Source organism: Pipistrellus hanaki (genome assembly GCF_964339955.1).
Source record: "Pipistrellus hanaki genome assembly, chromosome: 5".
NCBI lineage: Eukaryota > Metazoa > Chordata > Mammalia > Chiroptera > Vespertilionidae > Pipistrellus > Pipistrellus hanaki.
In genome coordinates, this window is record NC_140507.1 from 82,428,108 (window position 1) to 82,455,156 (window position 27,049).

General features: G+C 42.9%; 1 protein-coding gene across 2 annotated transcripts; it reads left to right on the forward strand.

Annotated features, from left to right (window-relative positions):
- Positions 1 to 1,452: 1,452 nt before the first annotated feature.
- LPL (lipoprotein lipase) lies at positions 1,453 to 26,517 on the forward strand (the record flags this gene model as incomplete). Of its 2 annotated transcripts, XM_084883800.1 has the most annotated exons (10): positions 1,453 to 2,538; positions 8,913 to 9,082; positions 13,299 to 13,478; positions 14,496 to 14,607; positions 15,568 to 15,801; positions 17,464 to 17,706; positions 19,755 to 19,875; positions 20,830 to 21,012; positions 22,276 to 22,380; positions 25,018 to 26,517. In XM_084883800.1, coding segments are annotated over exons 1-10 (1,434 nt in total). In that variant the 5' UTR covers positions 1,453 to 2,453. The 2 variants fall into 2 exon arrangements, with proteins under 2 accessions (XP_084739926.1, XP_084739925.1); XM_084883799.1 differs by lacking the exon at positions 25,018 to 26,517 and having other exon boundaries at positions 22,276 to 22,384.
- Positions 26,518 to 27,049: the final 532 nt, after the last annotated feature.

Below are 27,049 nucleotides of genomic sequence, written 5' to 3' on the forward strand. Positions count from 1 at the left end.
CACAGAAGAACAGATTGGTTTGGTTGTATTAGCAAATGGTTAAAAAAATTAGGTGTGAAAATAGGCTGCATGAATATTCTATACAAAATAGTAGGCGTTTGCACTTGCGTTCATATGTCATTTATGCTTCAGTACATGCCATACAGTTGTACTAATCTCGTGTCATTTTTTAAAAATTCAAATTTACTATGTAACTTTTGGAGGACTGCCACATCACAGTTATTCACCCCTTGCATGGCTGTTCTTTCCTTCTAAAATTCTTCTAAAGAATTTAATTTTTGGCAGGTTTCAAAACTCCTCCACATACTTTGCAGGATAGAATGAATGTATACAATATAATTATATTGTACAACATATTGGCTAATAATCTCAATACAAGACAATATATTGTGTTGTGCCCTTTAATGTATCAACTTAAAAATAGAAACCTAGTCTTCTTGATAGCACACTTGGAATGATTTGGGTGTATTTCATTTTTGAGATAAACTTTAAATCTGAGTCTAGTTTAAATATCAATAATATGGCATTTTATCCTCTTAACATACAAATGTAGATTGTGTGTGTGTGTGTGTGTGTGTGTGTGTGTAGAGAGAGAGAGAGAGAGAGAGAGAGAGAGAAAGAGAGAAAGAGAGAGGGAGAGAGAGAGAATCTAATATAAGATGGTGAATTAGAAGTTTTGATTTTTGAGACTGTTTCTTGGATATAAAGTGGATAGTATAGAGGTAATTGTCCTTTACACTTAAAAAGGTATTTGAGCTGAAACTGGTTTGGCTCAGTGGATAGAGCGTCAGTCTGTGGACTGAAAGGTCCCAGGTTCGATTCCGGTCAAGGGCATGTACCTTGGTTGCGAGCATATCCCCAGTAGGGGGTGTGCAAGAGGCAGCTGATCAATGATTCTCTCTCATCGATGTTTCTAACTCTCTATCCCTCTCTCTTCCTCTCTGTAAAAACTCAATAAAATATATTGATAGAAAAAAAAAGAAAAGAAAAAAGGTATTTGATAGAATTCTGGGCATTTTGACAAAAAAAATAATTTCCAATGTGATTTCATTATTCTTATAATTTTTCATTATTCTTATTATTTTAACTGCATATCTCAATATATTTTTGCTAATAGCCTTATTTGAATATAATTTACATATCAAAGTTCAATGATTTAAAGTGTGCAAGTCAATTTTTAAAAAATATATGTATTTTATTGATTTTTTACAGAGAGAAAGGGATAGGAATAGAAAGTAAGAAACATCAAAGAGAGAGAAAGATTGATCAGCTACCTCCTACACACCTCCTTCTGGGGATGTGCCCACAACCAATGTACATGCCCTTGACTGGAATCGAACCTGGGACCCTTCAGTCCGCAGGCCGATGCTCTATCCACTGAGCTAAACTGATCAGGGCAGAGTCAATTTTTTTTTTAAGTGTATTTATCAAGTTGTACAACCAGGACCATAATGTAAATGAAAACATTTTCATCACTACCTCCCCCCCCCCAAACTTCTCCATACTCCCCTTTCTTATCCCCCAGCTCCAAGCAACCACTAATCTACTTTCTGTCTAGAAGAGCGGCCTATTTGTGGATATTTTACAACATCTGTCTTTTGTGACTGGCTTCTTCACTGTGCATAACAATATATATAGCTGTAGATTTTTTTGACTTTGATATTCTGCCTCTGAGGATAAAATGGTATACTTGCATTCTTTGGTGAGTTTGGATATATAATCTGCAGGAGGGAGAAATGAGAAACTAGTTACCGTAAGAGGGCTTTCCTTCACCATATCAGTGAATACGTTTTGCCAATATTGAGACGCCAGATTGTTCAAGCACAAGCTACAGAACAGCGTGCGTTTATGGTTCCCTAAACAGACACGGTCCAGGAGCATGTTGGGGGGAATGAACCCTGCGAGTTACAAACAGGATCCCTCAACAGAGGAGTGGGATTACGTTTGGACCGAATGTAGTTTGACAACTTAACTTCCCCTGCTTGGAAAACTGGTGACGGTGGAGTATTTAACATAAATCCACATAAACCAAGCTTGGTGCCTGTGCAGCCAGATGGATCCCCTGGGAAAAGCGAACAGGGAATTCACAAATCCCTCCTGCTCTTTCACCCTCTTCTCGCTGGCAGGCTCGCTCTTCATCATCACAGTTTGCTCAAACATTTGGAAGTGAATGTAGGGCCCTCCCCCCAACTTATGATTTTATAGCCAATAGGTGATGAGGTTTATTTGCATATTTCCAGTCACTTAAGCAGCCGTGGAGTGGAAGCGCTGTCAGACTCGATTCCTCTTCCTCCGAGGAAACCTGCCGCGTCTAACTGCCCGGATCTCCCCTTTACCAGGCGACTTGACCCGCTCCGAACCGCAGCTCCAATCTACTCCCGCCTCGGGCTCCGGGTCCATCCGTCTGTCCTCTCCCAGCGTGCCCGGCAGTGCCTACGGAGGAGCAAACTCCGATGGAGAGCAAAGCGCTGCTCCTGCTGGTTCTGGGCGTCTGGCTCCAGAGTCTGAGCGCCTCCCGCGGCGGGGTGGCCGCCGACAGTAAGTTTTGCGCCCGGAACCCCTCCACCTGCAGACCCCCCTCCGCCTGCAGATCCCCCTCCGCCTGCAGACCCCCCTCCGTCTGCAGACCCCCCTCCGCCTGCAGACCCCCCTCCGCCTGCAGACCCCCCTCCGCCTGCAGACCCGGCCCCGGCGCCTCTCGGGAGGATGGGGAGGAGAGGGCGGAGGGGGATGCGGATGCGCACCGAGGACTCCCAGAGAAGTCGTCGGGGCGGATCCGGGAGCGGCTGGAAGGGAGTGAGCTCTCCCCCCGGTCCCGCCGGGGCGGCTCACAGCGCCCGCCCGCCGGTTCCCGCGCTCCCCTGCGCTCCCGCCGGGCCGGCTCCCGGGCGCCCGGCGCCGCCGGAAAGGACCGGGGAGGGTGAGAGGCGGGACGAGGGGGGCGGGAGGAAGAGCTCGGATGGCAGCGGCCGTCACATCCCCGCTCGGGAGGCGGGGGCCCTGCAATGGCAGGCGCGCGGGCCAAGGTGACCCCGGCGTGGCCTCGGCTCCGGGGGGAGCGCGGGCAGACTGGCCGCTTTGGAGGGGAGGAGAGGGGATGGCTCTCTGCATCCTAGAAGCACCGGGCGCTCTCCCTCTGCGCAGAGGCGGGCGTGGGGGACCGGAGATGCGGGGCGCGGGGGACTGGGGGCGCCGCATCCTGCTCTTCCCAGGGCGCAGGGGACACCCCCCCCCCCCCCCCCAAGCTGCGGCTCCTGTACGCTTGGCTTTCCGTAGCGCCCAACAAATCCAGAGAAGGGGCGATTCCCCTGAAAGCGTGGATTTGGGGTGCCAGGTTTCCATTGGTTATCCTCACTGTCTTCTCGTTTGAGCCCCGTTTTTGGCGCCGCCGGGAGGGAGGCGGCCGCGGTTGAACCCTAGGCGCTGCCCTGGAGGCCAGATGCGAACTTCTTACTTACAGGGGCGGGGGTAGGACCTGCCCGCAACAGAGGCAGCCTGCTTCCCTCCACCCTTCCTCCGCTCTCAGAAAACCGCCAGTAAAAGGGATCGGCTGTTTGGTCCTATTGAAGCCAACACAGAACTTGCTGCTGTGTTTTTTTCTTAAATAATAAAATACAGAGAGAGAGAGAGAGAAAGAGAGAGAGAGAGAGAGAGAGAGAGAGAGAGAGAGAGAGAGAGAGAGAGAGAGAGAGAGAGAAGGAAAAAAAGCAACCGAAGCAAGTCATAAAAGGAGGCAGCGCTTTCTTTTCTCCTCGCTGGTGGGACTGAAGCGCTGGTGGCGCTGCTTGGATGTCCTCTCTGGTGGCCCGTGGTTCAAGAGATAGTAGAGTTTGCCCCTGACTTTCGCGGGAGTTTATTTCAGAATTGAGCTGTGTGAAAGAACGTGCTTGTTAGGATGAAAACAATGTCGCTTCCACTAAAGCTGAACGACTCCTGTGGTGGCACGTTCCTCTTGAGTGGTTGACACAATCCAAGAAGGTGGGAGGAACAAGCTCCACATTCTTATGTTAGAAAGTACTCCATCGAGTAGTGCTACTCCTACCACAACACACACACACACACACACACACACACACACACACACACACACACAGATACGTGTCCTCCAGAGAATAAGATTTTTTAAAAAATATTTTATTCATCTTTTTACATAGAGGAAGGAATAGAGTTAGAACCATCATTGAGATCAATCAGCTGCCTCCTGTGCACCCCCTACTGGGGATGTGCCAGCAACAAGGTACATGTTCTTGACTGGAATCGAACCCTGGACCTTTCAGTTCACAGGCGGGTGTTCTGTCCACTGAGCCAAACCAGCTAGGGCCAGAGTGTAAGTTCTTGCTAGGCTCCCTGAGAGGCTCAGGACCCTAAATTCCAGGCTAGTCAGTGTCACCTCTTGGGGTTTAGCTTCCTCAGCTCTAAAAGAAGAGTTTGGGCCAGACTCAAATGTTTCTTAGGCCCCTCTGATTCTTACTCTTTGATTTAAATGGACACTTAAGCGATGAAGGAATTAAGTTGGATTTTAACCAGAATGCTTTTCCTGGCTGTCAATGCGCGGAGGAGACTTGAAATGAATCCTTCTCAGTCTCACATCTCCCCACCCCCTTCATATTAGACTTCTCCTAGCAAAGCAACTTCCCCACCCCATTTTCTCCTCCAAAGAAGTTCTCTGAGACAGTAAGAGTTTCAGAGAAGAAAGAGACAGGTGTGAGGAAAAGGAGTTCACCTCCTCATCTCGAGTTCATTCTAAGAAGAACAGGAGGATAGGAGGCGTGGCCCTCAGTATCCTTGTTCTTAGAGCCACCGATTGGCGTGGCCTCATCAGGAAACTATAAGACGAGCATACGGGCCAGTGCTCAGTAGCCGAAGTTCCATTGGACCGGTCACAGTGAATTTCCAGGCTAGCGTCTGAATGAAACATGCTGGGGGATGACAGCAAAATAGCAGAGACCACCTGCCATGGAACTGAGCTCTGCCCGGGGCTGATGGGCGAAGAGCTGTAGTGAAGGGTGGCAGCCGTGAGAAGACTTACAAAGGAACGTTGTATTTTTAGTGCAGGCCTCCTTTCTTGCTCTATTTCCGGAGGAGAAATTGGGCTATACAGTTCACGATCTCTATTTTAGATAACGATATTGATTGTCTCCCCCTCATATAACTTTAAAAAAAAAATTATGATCTGGGGGAGATAATAGATCAACCGAAGGACTTATATACATGCATATAAGTACAACCAATGGACACAAAACTCTGGGGAGGGAGGGCATGAATGGGAGGGGGTGGACAGTGGTATATGTACAAAGATAATAATTTAATTTAAAAAATTAAAAAAAATTTAAAAAATTATTTTTATTAATTTAACTTGTTTCTTGGCACTCCGCAGAAGCTGCCTGAGTCAATAATTGTGTCTATCAGTCTTAGAGAGCAGAGGAATGACTGATGAGGCCCTTTAGGAGAGGGAGATAGAAAGTGGAAACTTCAAAGAGAGATGCATTATAATGGAGCTCTTATACCTCCAGCCTTCTTATAAATGTCAATCAAATTCATCTGATAACTGTGAGATGCCTTGGGAATATCTTTTCTGGGATGCTTCATGCTTTTCCTTTTCTAGCAGCAAAAATGTATCTTCTCTAAATTTATTCTTAAAGTGCTTTGGCTTCTCAACCTAATTTTATCTCTGTGAGTTATTATCCACATTAAGATAATTTCTTTGTCTTTATGCACACACCTGGATTTTTAGCTATCTACTTAGGAGTTTAGGAATAAAGATTACATAGTCATGAAATGGGTTAGCATGCACTTTGGTTGGCACCCTCACATTTCGCCTTGGTGCTTAATAAGGACATGTCTGATGGGGCCAGGTTGGCATGGTGATGCTGATATGATAAGCTAAATTCCTGAATTTATAGAGGTCCTTATAAAGAAATACACTTTAGGTACCCCCCTTTTTACTATTCTAGATGGCTTTAGTTTCCAAGGGGATCCGGTAAGAGATCCTTATTCCCTTCAAAGAATAAGTGCAGAGTGACTAATATTTCCATGTGTGAAAACAGTAATTTCCTTAATAAAATGAAGCCATATCAGTTCATCTGCCAGCCAGGCACACTCCCAATGTATAATGGACAACTGCACATATTGAAAGCTTGCAACCAGGGTCCGTCTTTCTCCCTAACTCTACGCGGCCCAAGTCAGTTCTTTGGGGGCAGATAGGGATTTGTAAAGCACATTCGTCTTTAGGAGGCCCAGACATTCTTGAGGGGGCCACAAACACCTATAGTATGAAAATTCCTATCAGAACATCAGAGAGAAGGTAAGACATCTATGATTTCATTTATAGCATTAAAAACATCACATAACCTATAGAGTGGTAGTATTTTCCTGTCAAAGGCTTCATATACTTTCTGTAACTTAAAATTAAAAATACTTTCCTTGCAAAGTGAAGTAAAAGTCTCCAAATACAAATTTGCTTGAGAATGTATGAATTTCCTATTATTTTTCTTTGCAAGCTATGTACCCAACATGAGATCTTGGTTGTGGGGAATTGGAGCTCTCCATGAGCTATACAGATAATCCGATACAGGATCTATGAATTGAATAGATTCTGTGTGTGTGTGTGTGTGTGTGTGTGTGTGTGTGTGTGTGTGTGTAAATGTACAAAGCCAGCCTTAGTAATTACAAAGAATATTCTTAATCATTTCAAAATCACCAGCTACACCAGGACCACCATGTTGCATAATCTAGGGAAAAATGGACTAAAAGCTAGTGCTGTCCTCTGGAGTTGTGTAAGGCACAGTCTTAAATGTCAGTTTGGCAAATAGGTGGTGGGTGAGATCTGTCTGCCAGGTTGTTCGGATTATTCCTGCTTTAAAAAGGCTGCTAATTGAACACGTTAAAATAAGACTGGTAGAGAGGAGGCAAGAGTTATTTGATGTGGGGAGATGTGGGAGAGGGACACTAATTGAGTTTTAAACTTTTTCAAGTACTTTCTAACAATAAAAGAACTTCTTGCACATAGAATACAGAAGCAGATTAAAAATCTGCAATATGTTTTCCCACTGTCATAAATAATAAGGCCACCGAGTGCTTCCTGGTTAGGAAGCAAAAGGAAGACCTATAGCTTCAAATCAGATGAAAAGCAGAGAGCATTCTTGATGGACGAGTGCATTCCACGTGTAATTTACTACGTAAATAAAAAAAGAACTTTAAATATCAGTCTCTTATTTGAAGAAATTATCTTAGAATGTTTAGATTCTAAAGATTGGTGTGTGTGTGTGTGTGTGTGTGTGTGTGTGTGTGATCACCATGTTATATATAATGAATACTTGGCAAGAAGTAACCACAATATTGTTTCAGGAATTTTGAAAAATAACTATGAAAATTATTATGGAAAATAAAAAGGAAAATGTTGACCAGTCCTCAGCTAAATCAACGATAATTTCGGCTTGTATGCTTGTCTTTCTGCGTATGATATCATTCTTATTTTTTTACTTTTGGCCTCACTTTTGCAATGTTATTTAAAATGACAGATTTTCAGCTTTTGAGGTGAGAAAAGAATAAATGTTAAGAAGTTAGAAGTATTTCTAAATCTCAGTTATTTACTGCCTGAAAGTTTTAAACAGTGAAGTCTGAAACCTATAAGTTATTACCTTCTTACAGTGAATAGGCAGGTTGTTTTTCCCTTGACAAGAAATTACATATTTCCCCCTAACATAACTGCCCTTTGTGTTTGTTTTGTAAAACAGTCTGATTTTATCTGCCACAGCATTTACTTCAAGTGTTCACTGTGACGTGATATGTACTGTTTACAAATACCTTGTGAAGATTTGTCAACATTTAGATTTATTGTCCAGAGAGAAATAGGCTAAAGTTCTCTTTCTCTCCTTACTCATTTTGGGATTAATTAGGAAGAACCAAAGTGGATTCTTTCCAAAACCATCTTTATAGTAGTTTGTTAAGCTTTGACTTTACAGGAGACTAAAGGCATAAGTGGGAAAATAAATATTTGGGGAAACAGTTAACAACAGCTCAGGTATTTATGAACAACCCACTAAATTACTTTAAAAAATATATTGAACTGTCAAAACCGGTTGGCTCAGTGGATAGAGCGTCGGCCTGCGGACTGAGGGGTCCCGGGTTCGATTCCGGTCAAGGGCATGTACATTGGTTGTGGACACATCCCTGGTGGGGGCTGGGCAGGAGGCAGCTGGTCAATGTTTCTCTCTCATCGATATTTCTAGCTCTCTATTCCCTCTCCCTTCCTCTCTGTAAAAAATCAATAAAAAAAATATATATATATATATTAAAAAGTATATATATATTGAAATAATGTGTCCTGCCACAGGATGGAACCCATTCCATGTCAAAGCTTCCTCAGGTCACCAACTTTTCTTCTTGCTAATATGTAAAAGATTACATATGGTGAAAAGGAAACATACTTCCTGCAAAGTAGCCTTATATATACGAAATACATGGAACTAGACAAAGAGAGAGCCACGAGCTAATGTTTTCTAAGAGAATGAACCCAACTGGTCCCCATTCTCTCTCCCACTATTATCAGCAGCATGACATTGGCCAATTTATATTTTGAAAGAAGATTGAATTGACTAAGAAAATTCAAATAGACACACACACACACACACACACACACACACACACACTGACTGACTGAAGGAGAAGATGGAAAATAAAGGAGAGATAAATGTTGTTCAATTGAGTTATTTGAAGACCATTTCTGTTAACTTTGATCACCACTAGAGAATCGGTCATTCTCTTGCAACCCACATTTATTTTTTTTTAAACTTTAGAAACACAAATGGTATTGGTGCTGGCTGCTTGTGAACCTTAAACATAGTGACCGTTTCATCGAATCAGGAAACACAGTCCTCCAACGAACTTCATATCCAATTTTTCCTTTTCAGGTATTAAAGAAGGAAAAGATTTTGCAGACATTGAAAGTAAATTTGCTCTAAGGACCCCTGAAGACACAGCTGAGGACACGTGCCACATCATTCCCGGAGTGACAGAATCTGTGGCTAACTGCCACTTCAACCACAGCAGCAAAACCTTCGTGGTGATCCATGGCTGGACGGTGAGAGGGGCTCTGTAGGGAGGAGGGACCCGGGGTGGCCTGTGTCCCGACCATCCTGCCCTTGTTGTTCGGAACCCAATGAGGGGTCTCCACACCCCATACTTCTACTCGCTTCCCGATGGCTTTGCTTTAAATCTGAGTAAAGGCAGGTTTGGCTCAGGCTGGGGATTATAGACTCGAAAGTCACAGGTTCCTGGGTCCTTCCCCCAGACAGTGCTGACCTGCATTTTACTTTGGTCCCTAGTCGGTGCCCTGTGACCAGCCTTCCTGGTATGTGTGGAAAATGAGGCTTTGCTCAACTACAGAGCAGAATGTAGGTTATCCTTTTTGGGAACCGGTAGAAACCTGGCATGATCCTGATTTGCCCAGCACATCACCAAAGGTGCTTTCCTAAGGAAGACAGCCTGGGAGAGTGAGGAGAGGGCTGGAATGGAGAGAGGAGGTGTTTGTTTCAGTCTCGGTTTTGCTGTTCTCAAGCTCTGTGATGTGGCTCAAGTCACTTTTCATCCCTGGGCCTCAGCTTATAAATCTGTAAAACAAAGAGGTTGGACTAGGCACCCTTCCACTTCCAACATTCTCCAATTATAAACTTTAGGGAGCTTTTCTAGAGATGAAAGCAGGCTAGCCAGGGAACTGTCATGTAAAATGACTAGAAAAGGTAAAGACTGCCGTTAAATTTACTTTTAAAAAACATGAATAAACTAGTTCTCTCCAAATAGGCCAGAGAGTCACTCTATGCGGTGCAGTTCTTACTTAAGTACCTCAGTTGGTTTTTAATATTTTAAATCCCTAGTGCCCTAGTGAGCAGAGTTCATTGTTTATTAAAAAGGACTTAAATAAAGTGGATGGTTAAAGAGCTAGCATCTTTCCATTATGTCAGAGCTTGCAAATATGGTAGTAGGTACTAAATTATAATGATTGACATACCTCTAGTCCCAACTGTTTTTGACAGTAAAGGACAATTGCTAAAAGTTAGGAATTTAAAAAAAACACGTATTTTTTCTCATGTTAAGATGACACAGCTAACCCAGCATCAGTAGATGGTACCAATTTCTATCACTGGTCCTACTATTCATGAAGCCCAGTTTATGTTCTTCTCATTACAGTCCTGACATTTAAAAAAAATATATATATTTTATTGATTTTACACAGAGAGGAATTGAGAGGGACAGAGAGTTAGAAACGTCGATGAGAGAGAAACATCGACCAGCTGCCTCTTGCACACCCCCCACTGGGCATGTGCCCGCAACCAAGGTACATGCCCTTGATCAGAATCGAACCAGGGACCTTTCAGTCCGCAGGCCGACGCTCTATCCACTGAGCCAAACCAGTCCCGGCACAGTCCTGACATTTTGAGAGCATGGGCTCAGGGGCTTGGCCGCTGGCTGGGGGACTGAGTTTTACCACAGAGAGCTGGCTGGTCTGCACAAGCCAGCCATGCTGGTTATGGCCTCGGCTTATCTCAGCGAACTTCCTGGTTGGTGCAGGTGGACTCCCCTGATGCAGGTGGCAAGGAGCGCTTCCATTCCGCTGTGTGTCTGATAATAAAACATTTAAAAAATTGGTACTGGTTTAAGGAACCACAGAAGAAGAACCTAGAAAAACCTTTCCAGACTGCAGAAGGCGGGTTCTCGCTTAGATTTCCCACCCCTTTAGGTTAGACACAGTGTATATGTTGAGTTAAAAAAGGAAGACATGGGTTAGTTAATAGGCAGTTAAGTCCCAGTCACAGTAGGAGTAAATTGGGTCACTTGCTCTTGGACAGGCTGCCTCATTTGGAAATATCAACAGTAGAGAAACAGGGCCCTGGTTCAAACAAGGTTTTCCTGCCTTGTCTGAAGCAGACTGCTCAGCGACTAAGGGCCGAGGACTAAGGGCAGCGAGGAGGCTCTGCAGCTTTGTCATGAGAAACCCAGAGGAATGCTCAGCGTGTTGTACGCACAGGGCACGTCTCAGAAGGCGGTTTAGACACAGCTGTGCTGGAGTTTTGCCAGCTGCGTGGGTTTCACAGACACAGGGCTCTCCTTGTGATGTAGGAGGTCCGCACCCCTGGCGGAAGGAGGAGTGGTTCACATTGTTTTCTGAAGAAGCGGCATCCTCCTCTCTGGAGAGACAGCTGCACAGGGTGGCCCCTGATCTCCAATAAGGAGAAAGGGGGCAGGACCAGTTTCTCAGAGTTTGGGGCAAACTCTGGGTGTTCCGGCTGGTTCCCTCCAACATCCAGGCTGCAGCAGGACTGGAAGCATCGTCTCTGGGACATGGTCAAAGGAGATGTAGCGGGGTTCCTAACGGGCTAACATCACTCTTGTACTTTTTCTTCGTTGTTTACTCCTCATGCTTAACATAGCTCTAGAGTTGGGGTTTTATCCCTGCAAGTAGATTGGGAACCAGGAGGGTCCCGAGGAGAGATTGATGAGGTGGAGGGGAACCTTGAGATCACCTGAGTCGGACCCCTTTGTCCTGTAGGTGGCCGAGTAGATGGTGCCCACGTTGTCCATGGCAGTAGTGAGTTAGTGGAAGAGCTGGGGTTGGAGCCAAGATCTCATTCCCAGACCTGCTCTTTAGTACCACAGAGCACAGCAATGGGGTAAAGAATTGTGCATTTTGTTAGTGTCGGGAGTGAGACAAGCAACCATGTTTAGAGACCTTCGTCTAGAAAAGAGACGAGACAAAATCAAAGTGTAAATCTGAAAGATCCCACCCCATAAATCAAATTCCAAATGAAATCCCTTGGTCTGCAATCCGCCCCCCCCCCCCCCTATTAGAATTACTCTTAGAAGATTAAAAGTTTTACAGGTCTGCCCCCAAAAGCTGTCTTACCCATAGATTTCAGAATCTCCTTTGTTGAGTACGTGGTGGCTAACCTTAAAGATATGATCTGCTCTCAGACTTTTAAGGGTGGGGTAGATTGGGGGATTTAAATCAGGTTGTTGCTGTGTACAAGTTTATGGCAGGGTGGTGTACAATTTTCTAATCTGCAGTTTTTAGGTGTTTCAAAGTGTGCATCTTTCCACAGGTGTCCAACATCTCCTTTCTGAAAAGATAAATTAAAAGTTTACATAACTAGAGTTAATTTGAGGACCCCATAATTCTTCTGACTTTGAATTTTGGGGCCTTTATTAATAAGAAGTAAAGAATTACAGTTGGCAGTCTGCATACCTGCAGACAGGACCGATCTAATAATTAGGGAAATGGGACTGTTAAACCTCATTAATTTCTATGCTAATAAAGAAGAATTTGAGAGACTTGTGAAAAAGTCTGAGCTGAAGTTGATCATTTTCTTATGTATTAAGAAAGAGATTGCTAAGCAAACTTGCTTTCTATTAGGAGACATTAGCATGTTTAACACTATTGTTTTTCATTAGCAAATCAAATGTGTATGTGACTATAAGAGAAAAGTGGTCTTTATCCCCCCCAAATAATTCTGTTCAGAAACATTTATTAGTCTAATTGATAGTATTAAAACTGATTTTTCAAATACAGTTTGTAATTCTGCTGCAGAATTTAAACTTGTTCAGATTGATCTTTTCTTTTAATACTTTAAATTATTGATATTTTACTGAATTCATAAATCGTGCTTTTCTTTTCTATTTATTTATTTATTTAAAAATATATTTTATTGATTTTTTTATAGAGAGGAGAGGAGAGGGATAGAAAGTTAGAAACATTCATCAGCTGCCTCCTGCACACCCCCCACTGGGGATGTACCCGCAACCAAGGTACATGCCCTTGACCGGAATTGAACCTGGGACTCTTGAGTCTACAGGCCGACACTCTATCCACTGAGCCAAACCGGCTAGGGAAATCGTGCTTTTCTTTTAAAATATATTTTTATTGAGTTCAGGGAGGGAGAGGGAGAGAGAGATAGAAACATCCATGATGTGAGAGAATCATTGATCGGCTGCCTCCTGCATGCCCCACGCTGGGGATCAAGCCAGCAACCTGGGTATGTACCCTTGACTGTAATTGAACCCCGGACCCTTCACTCCACAGGCTGATGCCCTATCCACTGAGCCAAACCAGCTAGGGCGATAAAACATGCTTTTAAAATTGAAGGCGTGCTAAGCCGCAGTCTGCCGTCCCCGAGCATTTGTGTGGTTTGATTCTACGGGCTTCCTCGTGGGTTTGTTTTCCCCATTAATGTGGGTGTAATTGGCTGACCGCTGTGACAGGCTGTAGGTGGGTATTCTAAGGAAACTTGTATCATCATCTCCAGGTGACGGGAATGTACGAGAGCTGGGTGCCCAAGCTGGTGGCTGCCCTGTACAAGAGGGAGCCGGACTCCAACGTCATCGTGGTGGACTGGCTGTGGCGGGCCCAGCAGCACTACCCCGTGTCTGCGGGCTACACCAAGCTGGTGGGGAAGGATGTGGCCAGGTTTATCGACTGGATGGTGGTAAGACGGGGGGAAGAAGCCGTGTGCCCAAAACAGATCTCTTGGCTAGAGCTGGACAAATGGCTGTTCTTTGTTCCTTTTCACTCAGTTATAGGTATTTTCTGGGGCAATTCAAATCTCAGCACTGGGGCATCGGCATTATCATCATCATCATCATTATTATTTTTTAAATATATTTTATTGATTTTTACAGAGAGGAAGGGAGAGGGATAGAGAGTTAGAAACATCAATGAGAGAGAAACATCAATCAGTTGCCTCCTGCACACCTCCAACTGGGGACGTACCTGCAACCAAGGTACATGCCCTTGACTGGAATCGAACCTGGGACCTTTCAGTTTGCAGGCCGACGCTCTATCCACTGAGCCAAACTGGTTAGCGTGGGCATCGGCATTATTATTATTTTTTAATTCAAAAGCAGCATTATGATAAGAATGATAGAAACATAAAGCTAAGACGTAGTCCTGCCCTGCTCTGGCCTTCGGTATTTTCACAGTGAATAGATTTGCTGAGACCAAGAACTATGTGGGCAGAACAAAGAAAAGCTTTTACTCCTGGGCCTAGGGAAGATGTCATGCTCGGGCCATATATATGTCTGTGGTCCCTTTCCCTGTAATATTTTCTGATTTTTAGACATTGCTTGGCTGACCTTAAAGAATAAAGAGATGCAGGATATTAGAGAATAATGGGTTAAAGTTAAATTTGTGTGTATCTATACGTATACATATGTGTATCATACAGATATACATATCTGTATATAACTGTAAACATGCATATCCATGCATACACATATTTTCACATGTATTGAAAAGCTTTCTAATTCAACTATGTTGTTAAGGAAAGAGAAAAACTTAACACCAGAGGATGTGTCTTCCTTATCTGTAACACAACATTAAAATAAGTAGAATTAGTTTCCAGTATTGCCTATATTTTGAAAACAGTATTTATATTTATTTTTCTTTTAGCTTTCATCTTTTGCAAAGAGCTGTAAGAACCCTTTTTTCTTTCTCTCTCCCAAAGGAGGAATTTAACTACCCTGTGGATAATGTTCATCTCTTGGGATACAGCCTGGGGGCCCACGCTGCTGGTGTTGCAGGAAGTCTGACCAATAAGAAGGTCAACAGAATCACTGGTAAGAAAGCAGTGCCTTCCATCTTACAGCAAAAGAGTTGAGACGCCTGTCATTCTGAAAGAGAATGGGAATGTTTGTCAAATGTATCCTTCTGGGTATCCCTAGCCACTTGATTATCTCACTGGAGCACTCTTTTAAAAATATATATATTTTATTGATTTTTTTTATAGCGAGGAAGAAAGAGGGATGTAGAGAATTAGAAACATCCATCAGCTGCCTCCCACACATTCCCCTCTGGGAATGTGCCCACAACCAAGGTACATGCCCTTGACCAGAATCTAACCTGGGACCCCTCGGTCCGCAGGCCGATGCTCTATCCACTGAGCCAAACTGGCCAGGGCTGGAGTACTCATTTTTTTTTTCTGGTGAGCTAGAACACAGGCCTTTGCTCTCACAGGCAGACCATCCACCAGCAGAAGGGAAATAGAGCTGAGTTAAGCATAGAGAGCCCACGGTGTCCCTCCTCCCTTTGCCACGGGCTTTGGGAGTGGGTTGCCCATATGCCACCCCTCATGTAAGTCCTGGGAAAATGAAGGAACTCTAGTTAGCCTGAGTGAAAATTACTAATTCATGCTCACAAATATAAGAGAGCAATAAAGCTTAAAATTCCTTATAAATTTCATTTTTGAAGGAGCTAAGTTTACTTTTCTGACTCTCAGTAATTTAAAGATCCTAATAAGAATCTCTGAGTATCAACCACAGGACTTGTATGGATGCATATTAGCATAACCAATGGACACGGACTCTGGGGCGGTGGGGGCTTCTTTTGGGGGGCGGGGAGGGGTTGATGGGGAAAAAGGAGACGTGTAATACTTCAAACAACAACAAAGAAAAAGAATCTGTGGGGCTGCCAATTATATTCAAACGGTGAGCAATGGAATGCTAGGATGATAGTGATGGAGAGTAAAGACTATAGGGATTTTAAAATCTTGAGGCCTTTTTCTCCCCCTCCCCCTCAAGGCCTAGATCCAGCCGGACCTAACTTTGAATACGCAGAAGCTCCAAGTCGCCTTTCCCCCGACGATGCGGACTTCGTAGACGTCTTACACACGTTCACCAGAGGGTCACCTGGCCGAAGCATCGGCATCCAGAAACCAGTGGGGCATGTTGACATTTACCCGAATGGCGGCACTTTTCAACCCGGCTGTAACATCGGGGAAGCCATCCGCGTGATTGCGGAGAGAGGCCTCGGAGGTAAATATCACTTAGAAGCTAATTTCCCGTAAGTTGTGTTCTTAACTCTTATCAAGCCAGAGTTCTACGATTCTCCAAAGTATGTCATTTTAATATACTCTTTAAGCCAAGATATGTTCTTGATGGAGTGAAGACTACACAGAATAATGCATTTGGAGGGACAAAGACAAGCAAGGTGAGGTTTAGACAGGAAGCGCCACTGCCTTTGATAATAGCATCATAGCATGTTGTCATACTTTGTTAATCAGCTTAACAATAACCCACAACCTTCGGACCAACTTGTTGTCATACTTTGAATGGAGTTGCAGAACCAGTAGAGTTATTTTGAATTTTTCTTGTGGAAAGAAAGGGACATGTTAATTAGTCCACATTTCTTTTGTCATGTTTTAAAGAGACACACAAATCAGAACAAATCACCATTCTCTTACAACAGATATTCCAAAATTCTAAGAAGAAAATATAATATTGGCTTAATACTTACGTTAATAATTACTCTAGCTTGTGTTAAATTTATTATTTGTCTTAAGGGAACTTTGTATGCTTTGTGGACAGTTGGAATATACCTGTAGAGAATATGTTCAAGACTTTTGTGCACATTATAAAACTTACTGCCTAATGTTACTATTTTCAATAATTAAGGTAAAAGTTTACGGTAAGAGATATACTCTTATGATATCAGTGATTATTTCTATAATTCATTTAATGTAAAAATCATTAGTAGTAACAAAACCCTTGAATGTTACATAGCATCTATGACAAAATACTATTTATTTAATTAATACTTATGCCCTTATGATGAGATTTCTAGAAGAATTTGGGGTTATTATATGCTTTCAATATAAGAGAAGGATACTGGCTGAAATCAGCTTCTACTTTGGATATCTCTTATAGTGTCCTCGACATACAAACATAGGAGACCAGTAAAGCCTGAAGTTCCCTATAAATTTGCAGCTTTTACATTATTGGAGGCAGGTGAGAAGCTGCCAAGAATAGCTCCTTAAATAGGATATACAATCAGAAAGTCATAGGACTAGATCCTGAGGCCATTTTATTCTTAAAAAACAAAACAAAAACCCTTCACCTGAGGATATGTTTTTAGAGAGAGAAAGAGCAAGAGAGAGAGAAAAACCAAGAGAGAGAGAGAGAGAGAGAGAGAGAGAGAGAGAGAGAGAGAGAGAAAGAGAAACATTGATTGGTAGCTTCTGTACGCGCCCTGACTGGGGATTGAACCTGCATCCTAGGTATGTGCCCTGGCCAGAATTGAACCCGAAGCCTTTAAAAAAAAATATGTATTTTATTGATTTTTTTACAGAGAGGAAGAGAGAGGGATAGAGTTAGAAACATCGATGAGAGAGAATCATCAATCAGCTGCCTCTTGCACCCCCCCCACCAGGGATGTACTCACAACCAAGGTACATGCCCTTTGACACAATCGAACCCGGGACCTTTCAGTCCACAGGCCGATGCTCTAGCCACTGAGCCAAACCAGTTTTGGCGAACCCGAAGCTTTTTGATGTACGGGACCATGTTCCAACCAACCGAGCTACCCAGCCAGGGCCTGAGGCCATTTTATTCTTAACACTGCACCTAAACATTCTAGACGAGGCACTCACCGAGGACTTCCACAGAGTTGAAATTTTCTTTGCTTCCCTTTTCCGCCAGATGTGGACCAGCTGGTGAAGTGCTCCCACGAGCGCTCCATTCATCTCTTCATTGACTCCCTGCTGAATGAGGAAAACCCCAGTAAGGCCTACCGGTGCAATTCAAAGGAAGCCTTTGAGAAGGGGCTCTGCCTGAGTTGCAGGAAGAACCGTTGCAACAATGTGGGCTATGAGATCAATAAGGTCAGAGCCAAGAGAAGCAGCAAAATGTACATGAAGACTCGTTCTCAGATGCCTTACAAAGGTAAGCTCGAGACTGCTGTGAACAGCAAACTCAACTTGATCCCACTTTTTTGTCATGCTCCTGGCATCACACATACTGATGCTGCTCATTGCAACAGAGATGATGAGATGATGTTATTAAACACTTGAGCCCAAATTGTATTGGTTGGTAGAGAGGGAGTTGCATGGATCCACTTTACTGAAGCTCTGAATTCCTGTTGATAGGAAGGTCCAGCACACAACCTGCCTGCCCTATGTAGCAGCCCTGTGCTGGCTACCTCCTCTGTAATCATGACTGTCAACATGGGCCAGCCCATTAGTACAAGATTCAGAGCTAATTTGAAACCATCCATCCAGAGTCAGCAAACTATGACCCACGGGCCACATCCAGTCACCACCTGCTTTTATACATACAGTTTCCTTTTCCTTTTGGTTTGTTTTCTTTTCTTACAAAACCTTGTGTCGAGGGCTGACTTCCAGTAGATTACAGCGAGGGAGCTGCTCTGCTACGTACAGAACCCTGACCCAGAAGCAGGCCGTCTACGAATGGCTTAGCACCAGGTTCCCCATGAATGTGTGTGGCGTGGAGGGTGAGGGTGTACATAAAGTTTTATTAGAACCAAGTCACATGCATTTGTTTCTGTATAGACTCAGGCTGCTTTCCTGCCACTGTAGTGAAGTTGAGTAGTTGGGACAGAGACCGGATGGCCTACAAAGCCCAAAATATTTACCCCCTGGCCCTTTACAGAAAAAGTCTGCCAGCTCCTAAAGTTTGCTTTAAGTGGAGGCAAGAACCACCTGTATTTTAAACTACAACTATTCCTGGGAGGGGAGAATGTATCAAACCTCCTAAGGTATTTGCATTTCATTATGAATTTGTTCACAGTTGGATTTAGAGCAAGACCTACAGGAATTGAGGAGAGACAGGGGAGGGGATAACCAGGCACCTGGCCAGAAGGACTAAAGTCAGACATTCTGGCTTATGTGGAGTCAATGGAAGTCCAAGGGAAGGAATGATATTAAAGAAAATAGATGTGACAGAGGCATCTGTTTGTGAGGTGGTTTGTGAAAGTCTGCGGAGGTGCATTTGGTAGCCTGGAGGCTTGGAGCTCCTATAATTCAAGGAAGCCTTTTAAGTCAGGAGCGAACCCTTTGTTCTCCTGATTTTTCAGGATGAGGAAGCGTGTGTGAGGTGTAGAGGAGAGAGGGCATTCTGCGTGGTGCCACTCAGCGCTCCACCCTGACTTTTCCTGCTTCAGTCTGTGGTGATGCCTGCAAGGGCTCCATTTAACACCAAATTCTGTTTCTCTTCATCCTGTAGTAGCTTAGTCTGCTGTCTTTCCTAACCCTTATTGTCCCCTCCATTCCATCTTTTCAGGGTTTTGGGTAGAGATGGGTAGAGAAGGGAGGAGATGTTCAAGTTCAAAGGTTGTCTCTAACACAGGACGCTTTAGGACCTGATAGTCGTTATGGCCTCACTGGTGATTCAATGAAACAAGTCTTAGTGCAAGACTGCTATATACCTAATGTGTTAGATGATGGGGGGACAGAGGATGAACATGATTCTCTGACCTGGAAGAGCTTAAACACAGGATAGGGAGGTCATCCATACCCACGAAGCATGAAGAAACATAGTCACATACAGTGACACAGTAACAAATGCCAAAAATGCCTGGTCTAGAAACTTAGGGACATGTTAGCCAAGAAAGAGGTGGAGTTCATGGAGAAAGCATCATGGGTAATTTGGCGTCTTGATTTAATTTCTCGAGTAGCCCATCAAAGGCGACTACTTTCTAGGACTGCTTGGCAATTCAGATATAGCTGGATTTTTCCTCTCCACTGCAACCCCACTTTTCTGAAAGAGAGCAGAAGTCAAGGTTTGACTTTTCTAGTCTCGAACACTGTGTAGACATGAAGAAATCTTTTTAAGCCACACTGATAGTCGTGTGTGAGCACTTCCTACTTGATCACTAGTGAAACCCCGTCTGTGGCTCTGAATTGCCTGCTTTGGGGGAGCTGTGATGTTTCCACAAAGAATGAGCAGCACTTGTTTCTGTTTTCTCCCTGCAGTCTTCCACTACCAAGTAAAGATACATTTCTCTGGGACTGAGAGTGACACACAGCTCAACCAGGCCTTCGAAATCTCTCTGTACGGCACTGTGGCCGAGAGCGAGAATATCCCCTTCACCCTGTGAGTAGCCGCATGCATGGGTGGCTCCAGCACGTGGGTTTGTCACGGCCCTGCTATCTGCCAGAGCCATTGGTCTGAGGAGCAGAAGAGGAGTAAGACACCTAGAAAAAGAAATATTAAAGAGAATCAAAAAATATTTATATGTCATTATAGACAGTGGTGCATATAATGGCATAGATTAGAAACAAAGTCATTTTCCAACATGGAGGCCATGGTGAAGTGAATTGTGTTTTAACAAATCAACATTATCAACCTAGCCTCTAAAAAACTATAATTATATAAAACTAGGTAAAACATGGCAAAAGTAGATGGCAAACTATGTAGGGAACAAAGAAAGAATAGAGAATTTTATGTAGCTATGATTGTTACAAAACCAACACATGTTCACATATCAATACAAAATGGAAGAGAATATATAAAAATGAAAAGAATGTCTCTGAATAATTGGCCAATGGATTTTTTTTTCTTTTCTTTTTTTAAAATATATTTTATTGATTTTTTACAGAGAGGAGGAGAGAGGGATAGAGAGCTAGAAACGTCGATGAGAGAGAAACATCGATCAGCTGCCTCTTGCACACCCCCTACCGGGGATGTGCCCGCAACCAACGTACATGCCCTTGACCGGAATCGAACCTGGGACCTTTCAGTCTGCAGACCGATGCTCTACCACTGAGCCAAACCGGTTTCGGCGGATTTTTTTCTTTTAAAATTGTGTAAAATGGTTCATATTACTAGGATAAAAGTTGGAACTGATGAAAAGGATGGAGATTTCTTTTGAAATACAGTAAATGCCATTGACATTCATCTTGAATATTTTGTTGGACATTTTTAGCATTTTTAAAATACCCTCCCCCTTCCCCAACAATAAAGCTGTTTATATCTTGGGAGGAAGAAAAGGGAAGAACACACACTTGATTCCCACAACTAACCAGACACGTTGATTTTTGTATTCAGGCCTGAAATTTCCACCAATAAGACGTACTCCTTCCTCATTTACACGGAGGTGGACATCGGAGAACTGCTGATGTTGAAACTCAAGTGGAATAGCGACTCCTACTTCAGCTGGTCCGACTGGTGGAGCAGCCCTGGCTTTGCCATTGAGAAGATCAGAGTGAAAGCAGGAGAGACTCAGAAGAAGTAACTACATTTATTTTTTCTCCATTCCCTTTAGACTCACTGTAATGCCATTACCTAGAGATAGTGTTTCTGGAGCCTTCCACACTCAGATGCAATTTAGTGAGCTTTGTCTTTAAAACGATATCAGCTAGTAAGTGAAATAAGTCAGATAGGAAAAAATGGATGCCATACCATTTCACTTATATGTGGAATCTAAAAAACAAAACCAACAACAAAACAGAAACAGACTCATGGATACAGAGGACAAACTGATAGTTGACAGATGGGAGGGGAATCGGGGGGGACAGGTGAATAAGGAAAAGGATGGAGAAGGACCAGTTGGCAGTTACAAAATAGTCACGGGGATGTAAAGTACAGCATAGGGAGTATAGTAGAGAATATTGTAATAACTATATATGGTGCTAGATGGGCACTAGACTTATCAGGGGGAATCATTTCGTAAATTGTATAAATGCCTATTCACCATGCTATATACCCGAAACCAACACAATATTGCATGTCAACTGTAGTTGAAAAAAACTATGTCAGCTAGATAAATGACACCTATAATTTTGGGGGGAGTGTTTCTTAATTATCATACCAGGGAAGTAACAGTATTTCTGAATTTCATGAAAAGACCACATAAGCCCCGCATCGGTCACAGTTACGTGTGAGCGCTGAGGTGAGAAGTGGGGAATCTCAGTTTCTCATTTCTCATTGCTTCTTGCAAGCACAGAGCCGGTGCGGGAAGAACCTCGTAGGTGTTACTTTCACATTCAAAGATGAGAACCAACCTCTTCTAGAAGGATGAGAGGCCAAGATAATCTCACCCTGGCTCCCCAGTCCCACCCTACACTTATCTGTACAATGAATTGCATAGAGAGCCCGGCAGGATTGAAAACTTTCATATGAAATGTACAGGGGTGTTGCAACCTACAGTGCTAATATAATATTGTTAGTGAAAATATGACTTTAAATCTTAGGATTGATAAGTTATTTCTCTTTGGTCATTTTCTTTTATAACCAATAATAATAATAATAATAATAATAAAAGGGGGTGAAAGCCTGGTGATTTTAAGGATGCTCCAGGGTGTTGTATGCCAGCTGCATAACCCTCTGATTCAGATGTCTTGCTGACCAGAATGGCCCATATGTAAACAGTTCATTATTGGAAATATAAAAAAATTAATCAGACCAGTCACGTGGGATTTAAACAGCCCTGGTTTCTGAATGGTCTTTTTCATTGTTCCATATGGCATGCTCACATCCCTCTTCCCCCCACAGGGTGATCTTCTGTTCCAGGGAGAAAGTGTCTCGTCTGCAAAAAGGAAAGGCATCTGTGGTATTTGTGAAATGCCACGACAAGTCTCTGAATAAAAAGTCTGACTGGTGAGCATCATGGGCTAAAGCTCTCTGGGTATCCCTCAGGTGGAACACAGGCCTTCACTGATTCTTGTGATCAGAACCTTCCAGAGGTCTTGTTTAGCCCTTCTGTACACACATCAGACTGGTCCATTTGTTTTTTATTTGTCTCTTAAAAATTAAAAAAAACCAAAACAACAACATTGATTTCAGAGAGGTAGGGAGAGAGAAATAGGAACATCAATGATGAGAGAGAAACATTGGTCGGCTGGCTGGCTGCCTCCTGTACACTCCACACTGGGGATTGAGCCCACAACCCGGTATATGTCCTGGGAGTTGAACCGTGACTTCCTGGTTCATAGGTCGATGCTCATCCACTGAGCCACACTGACTGGGCTTTTCTGTCTCTGTTCTTTCTGTCAGCTCTGACCTTCATCCTTGGCACACTTTTTAGATTTTATTTTACTTCTTGAACAGCCACAAAATCCTCACTTGTGCTTTTCCCTGTGCTGCGTACCTGCTACCTTTATGACCCCGTGGGCAGAGCCTACAGCACGAGTTAGTAGTCACGTGGCTGTGGATGCAGCTCCTCCCAAGAGAGGGAAACATCAGCTGCAGCCACATAGTCCTTCAGTGATGCTCTCAGTGCCAGCCGACTCAGAGGCAGAGAGCCAAAGGGGCAGCCACCTAGCATCCGTCTCAAAACTCTAAAGATGGGGAGTTAATGGGGTTAGAGTGCAGGAGGCTGGTCTCCTTTCCACCTCAGAACCTGGCTCTTTCTGACCTGACCTTGAGGGCTAATCCGCGTGGCAGCTGTCAGCTGAATCTTTCCAGAGCGTCAGTGCTAAGTGGAGACAAAGCATGTGACCTTCCCCGTCCCTTCCTGCATTCCTGCACTGTGCCACTTCCATTCCTCCACGCATTCCCCTGTCCGGCGCCAAGTGCTAATGCGAGAGGCAGGCGGGGAGAAAGAGGAGAAAGCTTAGATCATGCCCTACAAGCCAGTGACACGAGAAGCCACAATGTTATCTGGAAAGAGAAAAAGCAATTGCTTTCGGGTTGTCTTCTCCCAGTTACATTTGTAGACAAAAGTACAGAATAAGAATTGCCCGATCAGAAAAAACATATTAAAGACCTACATGGAATATCTGTATTATTTCTAATTTCTACTTTTAATGTAATGTATCCATGGACAATTATAGATTATGGGCAGATTAGGAAAAAGGCAAAATGAATATCACAGTGACTATCACCCAGGGACAACTCCCAATTAACATTTTAATATACAGGCAGATCTGGCTTTATTGTGCTTCCCAGATAATGCGTTTTTAATAACTTGAAGTTTTGTGGCAACCCTGTACAAGCAAGTCTGCCGATTCTATTTTCCCAATAGGCCAGATGATGGTTAGCATTTTTTTTTTTTTAAGCAATAAAGCATTTTTAAATAAGGTATGTGTACTTAATAGACTGAGCAAGCATGTCAAACTCGTGGCCAGTGGGTCCTGTGGCCCACCAGTCACGAGTTTGACATGCTTGTTAAATTGGGAAACCAAAATATTCACATGACTCCCTTTAATGTGATACTCACTTCATTGCAGTGGCCTGGAACCACACCCGCAATGTCTCTGAGATAGGCCTGTTATATTTCCAGACTTTCTCTATGCATATGTAGTACGTATATATTTTAGATTATTTTACACAAAATGGAATCCAGTGGCAAGGTGAAGCCATCCGGATTACAAACATCAATGTAAGACACTCGAGATAAATTTGAAACGGAGAATAGTTAGTGGCATAGAGACTGTTCTAATAACAGGCTCATTGCTTTGTTTCTCCTCATTGCAAATTTGAGGCAATTTCACATTTGCTTTAACTCTTAGGAAGGGACTCCTATGTGAAGTTTTATACATGAATTTATGTCACATACAAACATACACAAACACACACACACACTCTCCCAAAAATACAACTTTAAATCTATACGTCAATGTAAAAACAAACCCCAAATTAGGAAATCGCTCCCTCTGTTTATAAGATATTTCTAGTGATATTATTTATAAGTTATAAGAATTTACCTGAGAAAGTCTAATGATACAGTCCTAATTCGATTATAGAATTACTGAGACAACAAATACTTAGGCAGCATTTTTTTTTTTTAATGCATCTGAATTTATCTAGAAGGCCAGACTAGCAACCTTTTACAGTTTCCTTTTGTGACTAAGTTAATCCATCAACAAAGTTTCTTTTTCTGATATAACTCTTTAGAAGTCTCATATCACAAGAAAAAACACACACACACACACACCAAAACAAAACACACACACACACACACAAAACCCTACCACACAAACCAGGCATTTAGTTTGGCAAGTTTAGAAGACATCTTCCTGAATTTCGAAACCTCTGGGTTGAGTGTTGTGAGAATGAGAGTCTGTTGGAACGTGGCTGAGGAGAAGATGCAGCGCCTTTCCTCTCTAGGAAATGCCGCCATGCTCCGACCATTTTCCACGTCTTCCCTGGCTTACTCTCACTTTCCTTTGGACCATTCAGTTGAAATCTTTTTCATCCTGAAGGCGGTGGGGGAGGGGAAAGGGTTGTAAAACACTAAACCGGTAATAAATCACCCTTCTCTCTCTCTCTCTGTCTCTCTTTTCTTTTTCTCAGAATCTGCAGAAGGAACAACAGCACATGAATTCTGGGAAGAGTGAAGTAACTTTTACAAGAGATGCCCAGAGCTTTGGGTGGTTAAAAGTGAAATTTCCTGAGTATTAATCCCAGCTATCCTTGTTAGTTATCTTAAGAGACAAGTCTCAAATACTAAAAAGTGGCTAATTCAATTTGAGGAGTACAGTGGCCAAATAGTACACCTTGCAACATTAAAATACAAAACCGAACAAAACAATCCCAGCAAATAGAAAAAGCACTGTATTTTGTCCTTTGAGAAAGAAATACGAATTTTTGGGGCTTGTGGTAAAATAATAAACTTCTTTATGTAGTGATATTAGCCATGGCCTACAGTTGGTTAGAACTTCATAGTTTAGTTGGAATTCTGCATTTTTGGGATCCATACATTCTCAAAGTTTACTCCAAGCCTGAGTAGAAAATAATTTTTTATGGCCTGAGTGCGACTTATTTCCTTACCCGTCAAACACCTGCCTTTTTTTTTTGAAATGGCTGCCCTCTTGCCATTGGCTGCAGCCCAGGAGTTAACCAGAATGGAGCTGACTGAACCTTTAACACTTCCTGTGGTTCGTTGCATCATAACTGTTACAAATTAAAGGAGATATAAAATTTAGAACAATTAAGTCTTAAAAGGCTTTACAGCTTATTGCTTAATCTAACCCCTCCTTTACTAGCTTTGTCTCAAAGTTATATTTTAACAGTGTTCCCTGGTATGAGCCTGTCGCACTTAGCTGACACGTAATTTTCACTATGGGGAAGGAAAATGATCCCATCATGTTAGCATCAGATTTCCAAACTATATTCACCGATGTGAAGTTGTTTAATATCCAATGGTTTCTATTCGGCTTTAGGCTTAGCTCAGCCTTGCTTCAGCCATACTTTGAGTAGGACTCTTTCTTCTCTGGCTTTGAGAAGAGAGTGTGTTCCAAGTCAAATTCTGCATCACTCAATGTCTACACGTTTTAGACCAGGACCACTTTTACTAAACAGAGAGATGGAAAGGTCACTGACATATTCATAAGCAGTGCTTAAAACCATTGTGCGTGATGAAGCGAATCCTCAATGGCCACAGCCACATGAAATGTCATGAGAATTGTTTTTAACAACTAGCCAGGAGTGAGTGAGCAATTATTTATAAAATAGATCTCCTGCGTTCAGAATGCTTTTCTATCCATTAATATAAAATGAAGTCAAATATCTCAGAGGCTATTGCTGGGAATCTAAACTGTGAACACGTGCGGGCACTTGAACACATGCATACTCACATACGAAGCACCGTGTTCGTTGCTTATGCAGGGCGGCCCAGAAGGTGAATGATCAAAAGGTGTATTGGGATTGGTTGGCTTAGAAATGGCTCCGGAGTTCCATAAAGCCTGCCCTTCGTCTGAGGAATATGGTTGTACAGAGTAGGACGAATGCTGTGCTTGATATCCGCCAGTTGGGTGTGAATTCTCTCTAAAAATAAATGCTGTGTGATTCGTGGTTGGCATCCCCCTTTATTGTAATTCATTCATTTTTCTGGATTTGAGTGTATAACCTTAAGAACATCTGAATCAAATCAGTGCATGGCCCTGGGAACTCTGGCTTCTGTGGACTTCACTATATATTATATATTAACAATGCTCTGGCTTTACGTGTTATTTATTAGCTGTAAATATATGTGTGTATGTGTAAAAGGGTTGTACATATGGGGAAGGTTGTCATGGCTATCTGCATTCATAGGTGTGTGGTGCTACCTTTGTACATGTCTTTATCGGTGGCAGTCTCACTGAGCCAACCGACTCTGATGAAGAAATATAATAAAATGGGCTTTAAGAAAAACAACTTTACTTACCCATGTGAAATTTTAATAAAATTGACATTTTATTACAACACTAAGTCATTATTTTGTATAATTTTAGTCCCCTAAAGTAGAAGTTTGTGCTTAGGGCAGATTCATTTAGTAAATTTTTTACTGAGTAACCACTATACTTAGTAAAAAATATGGCTTCTAAAACCGGAGTGCACATTAAGT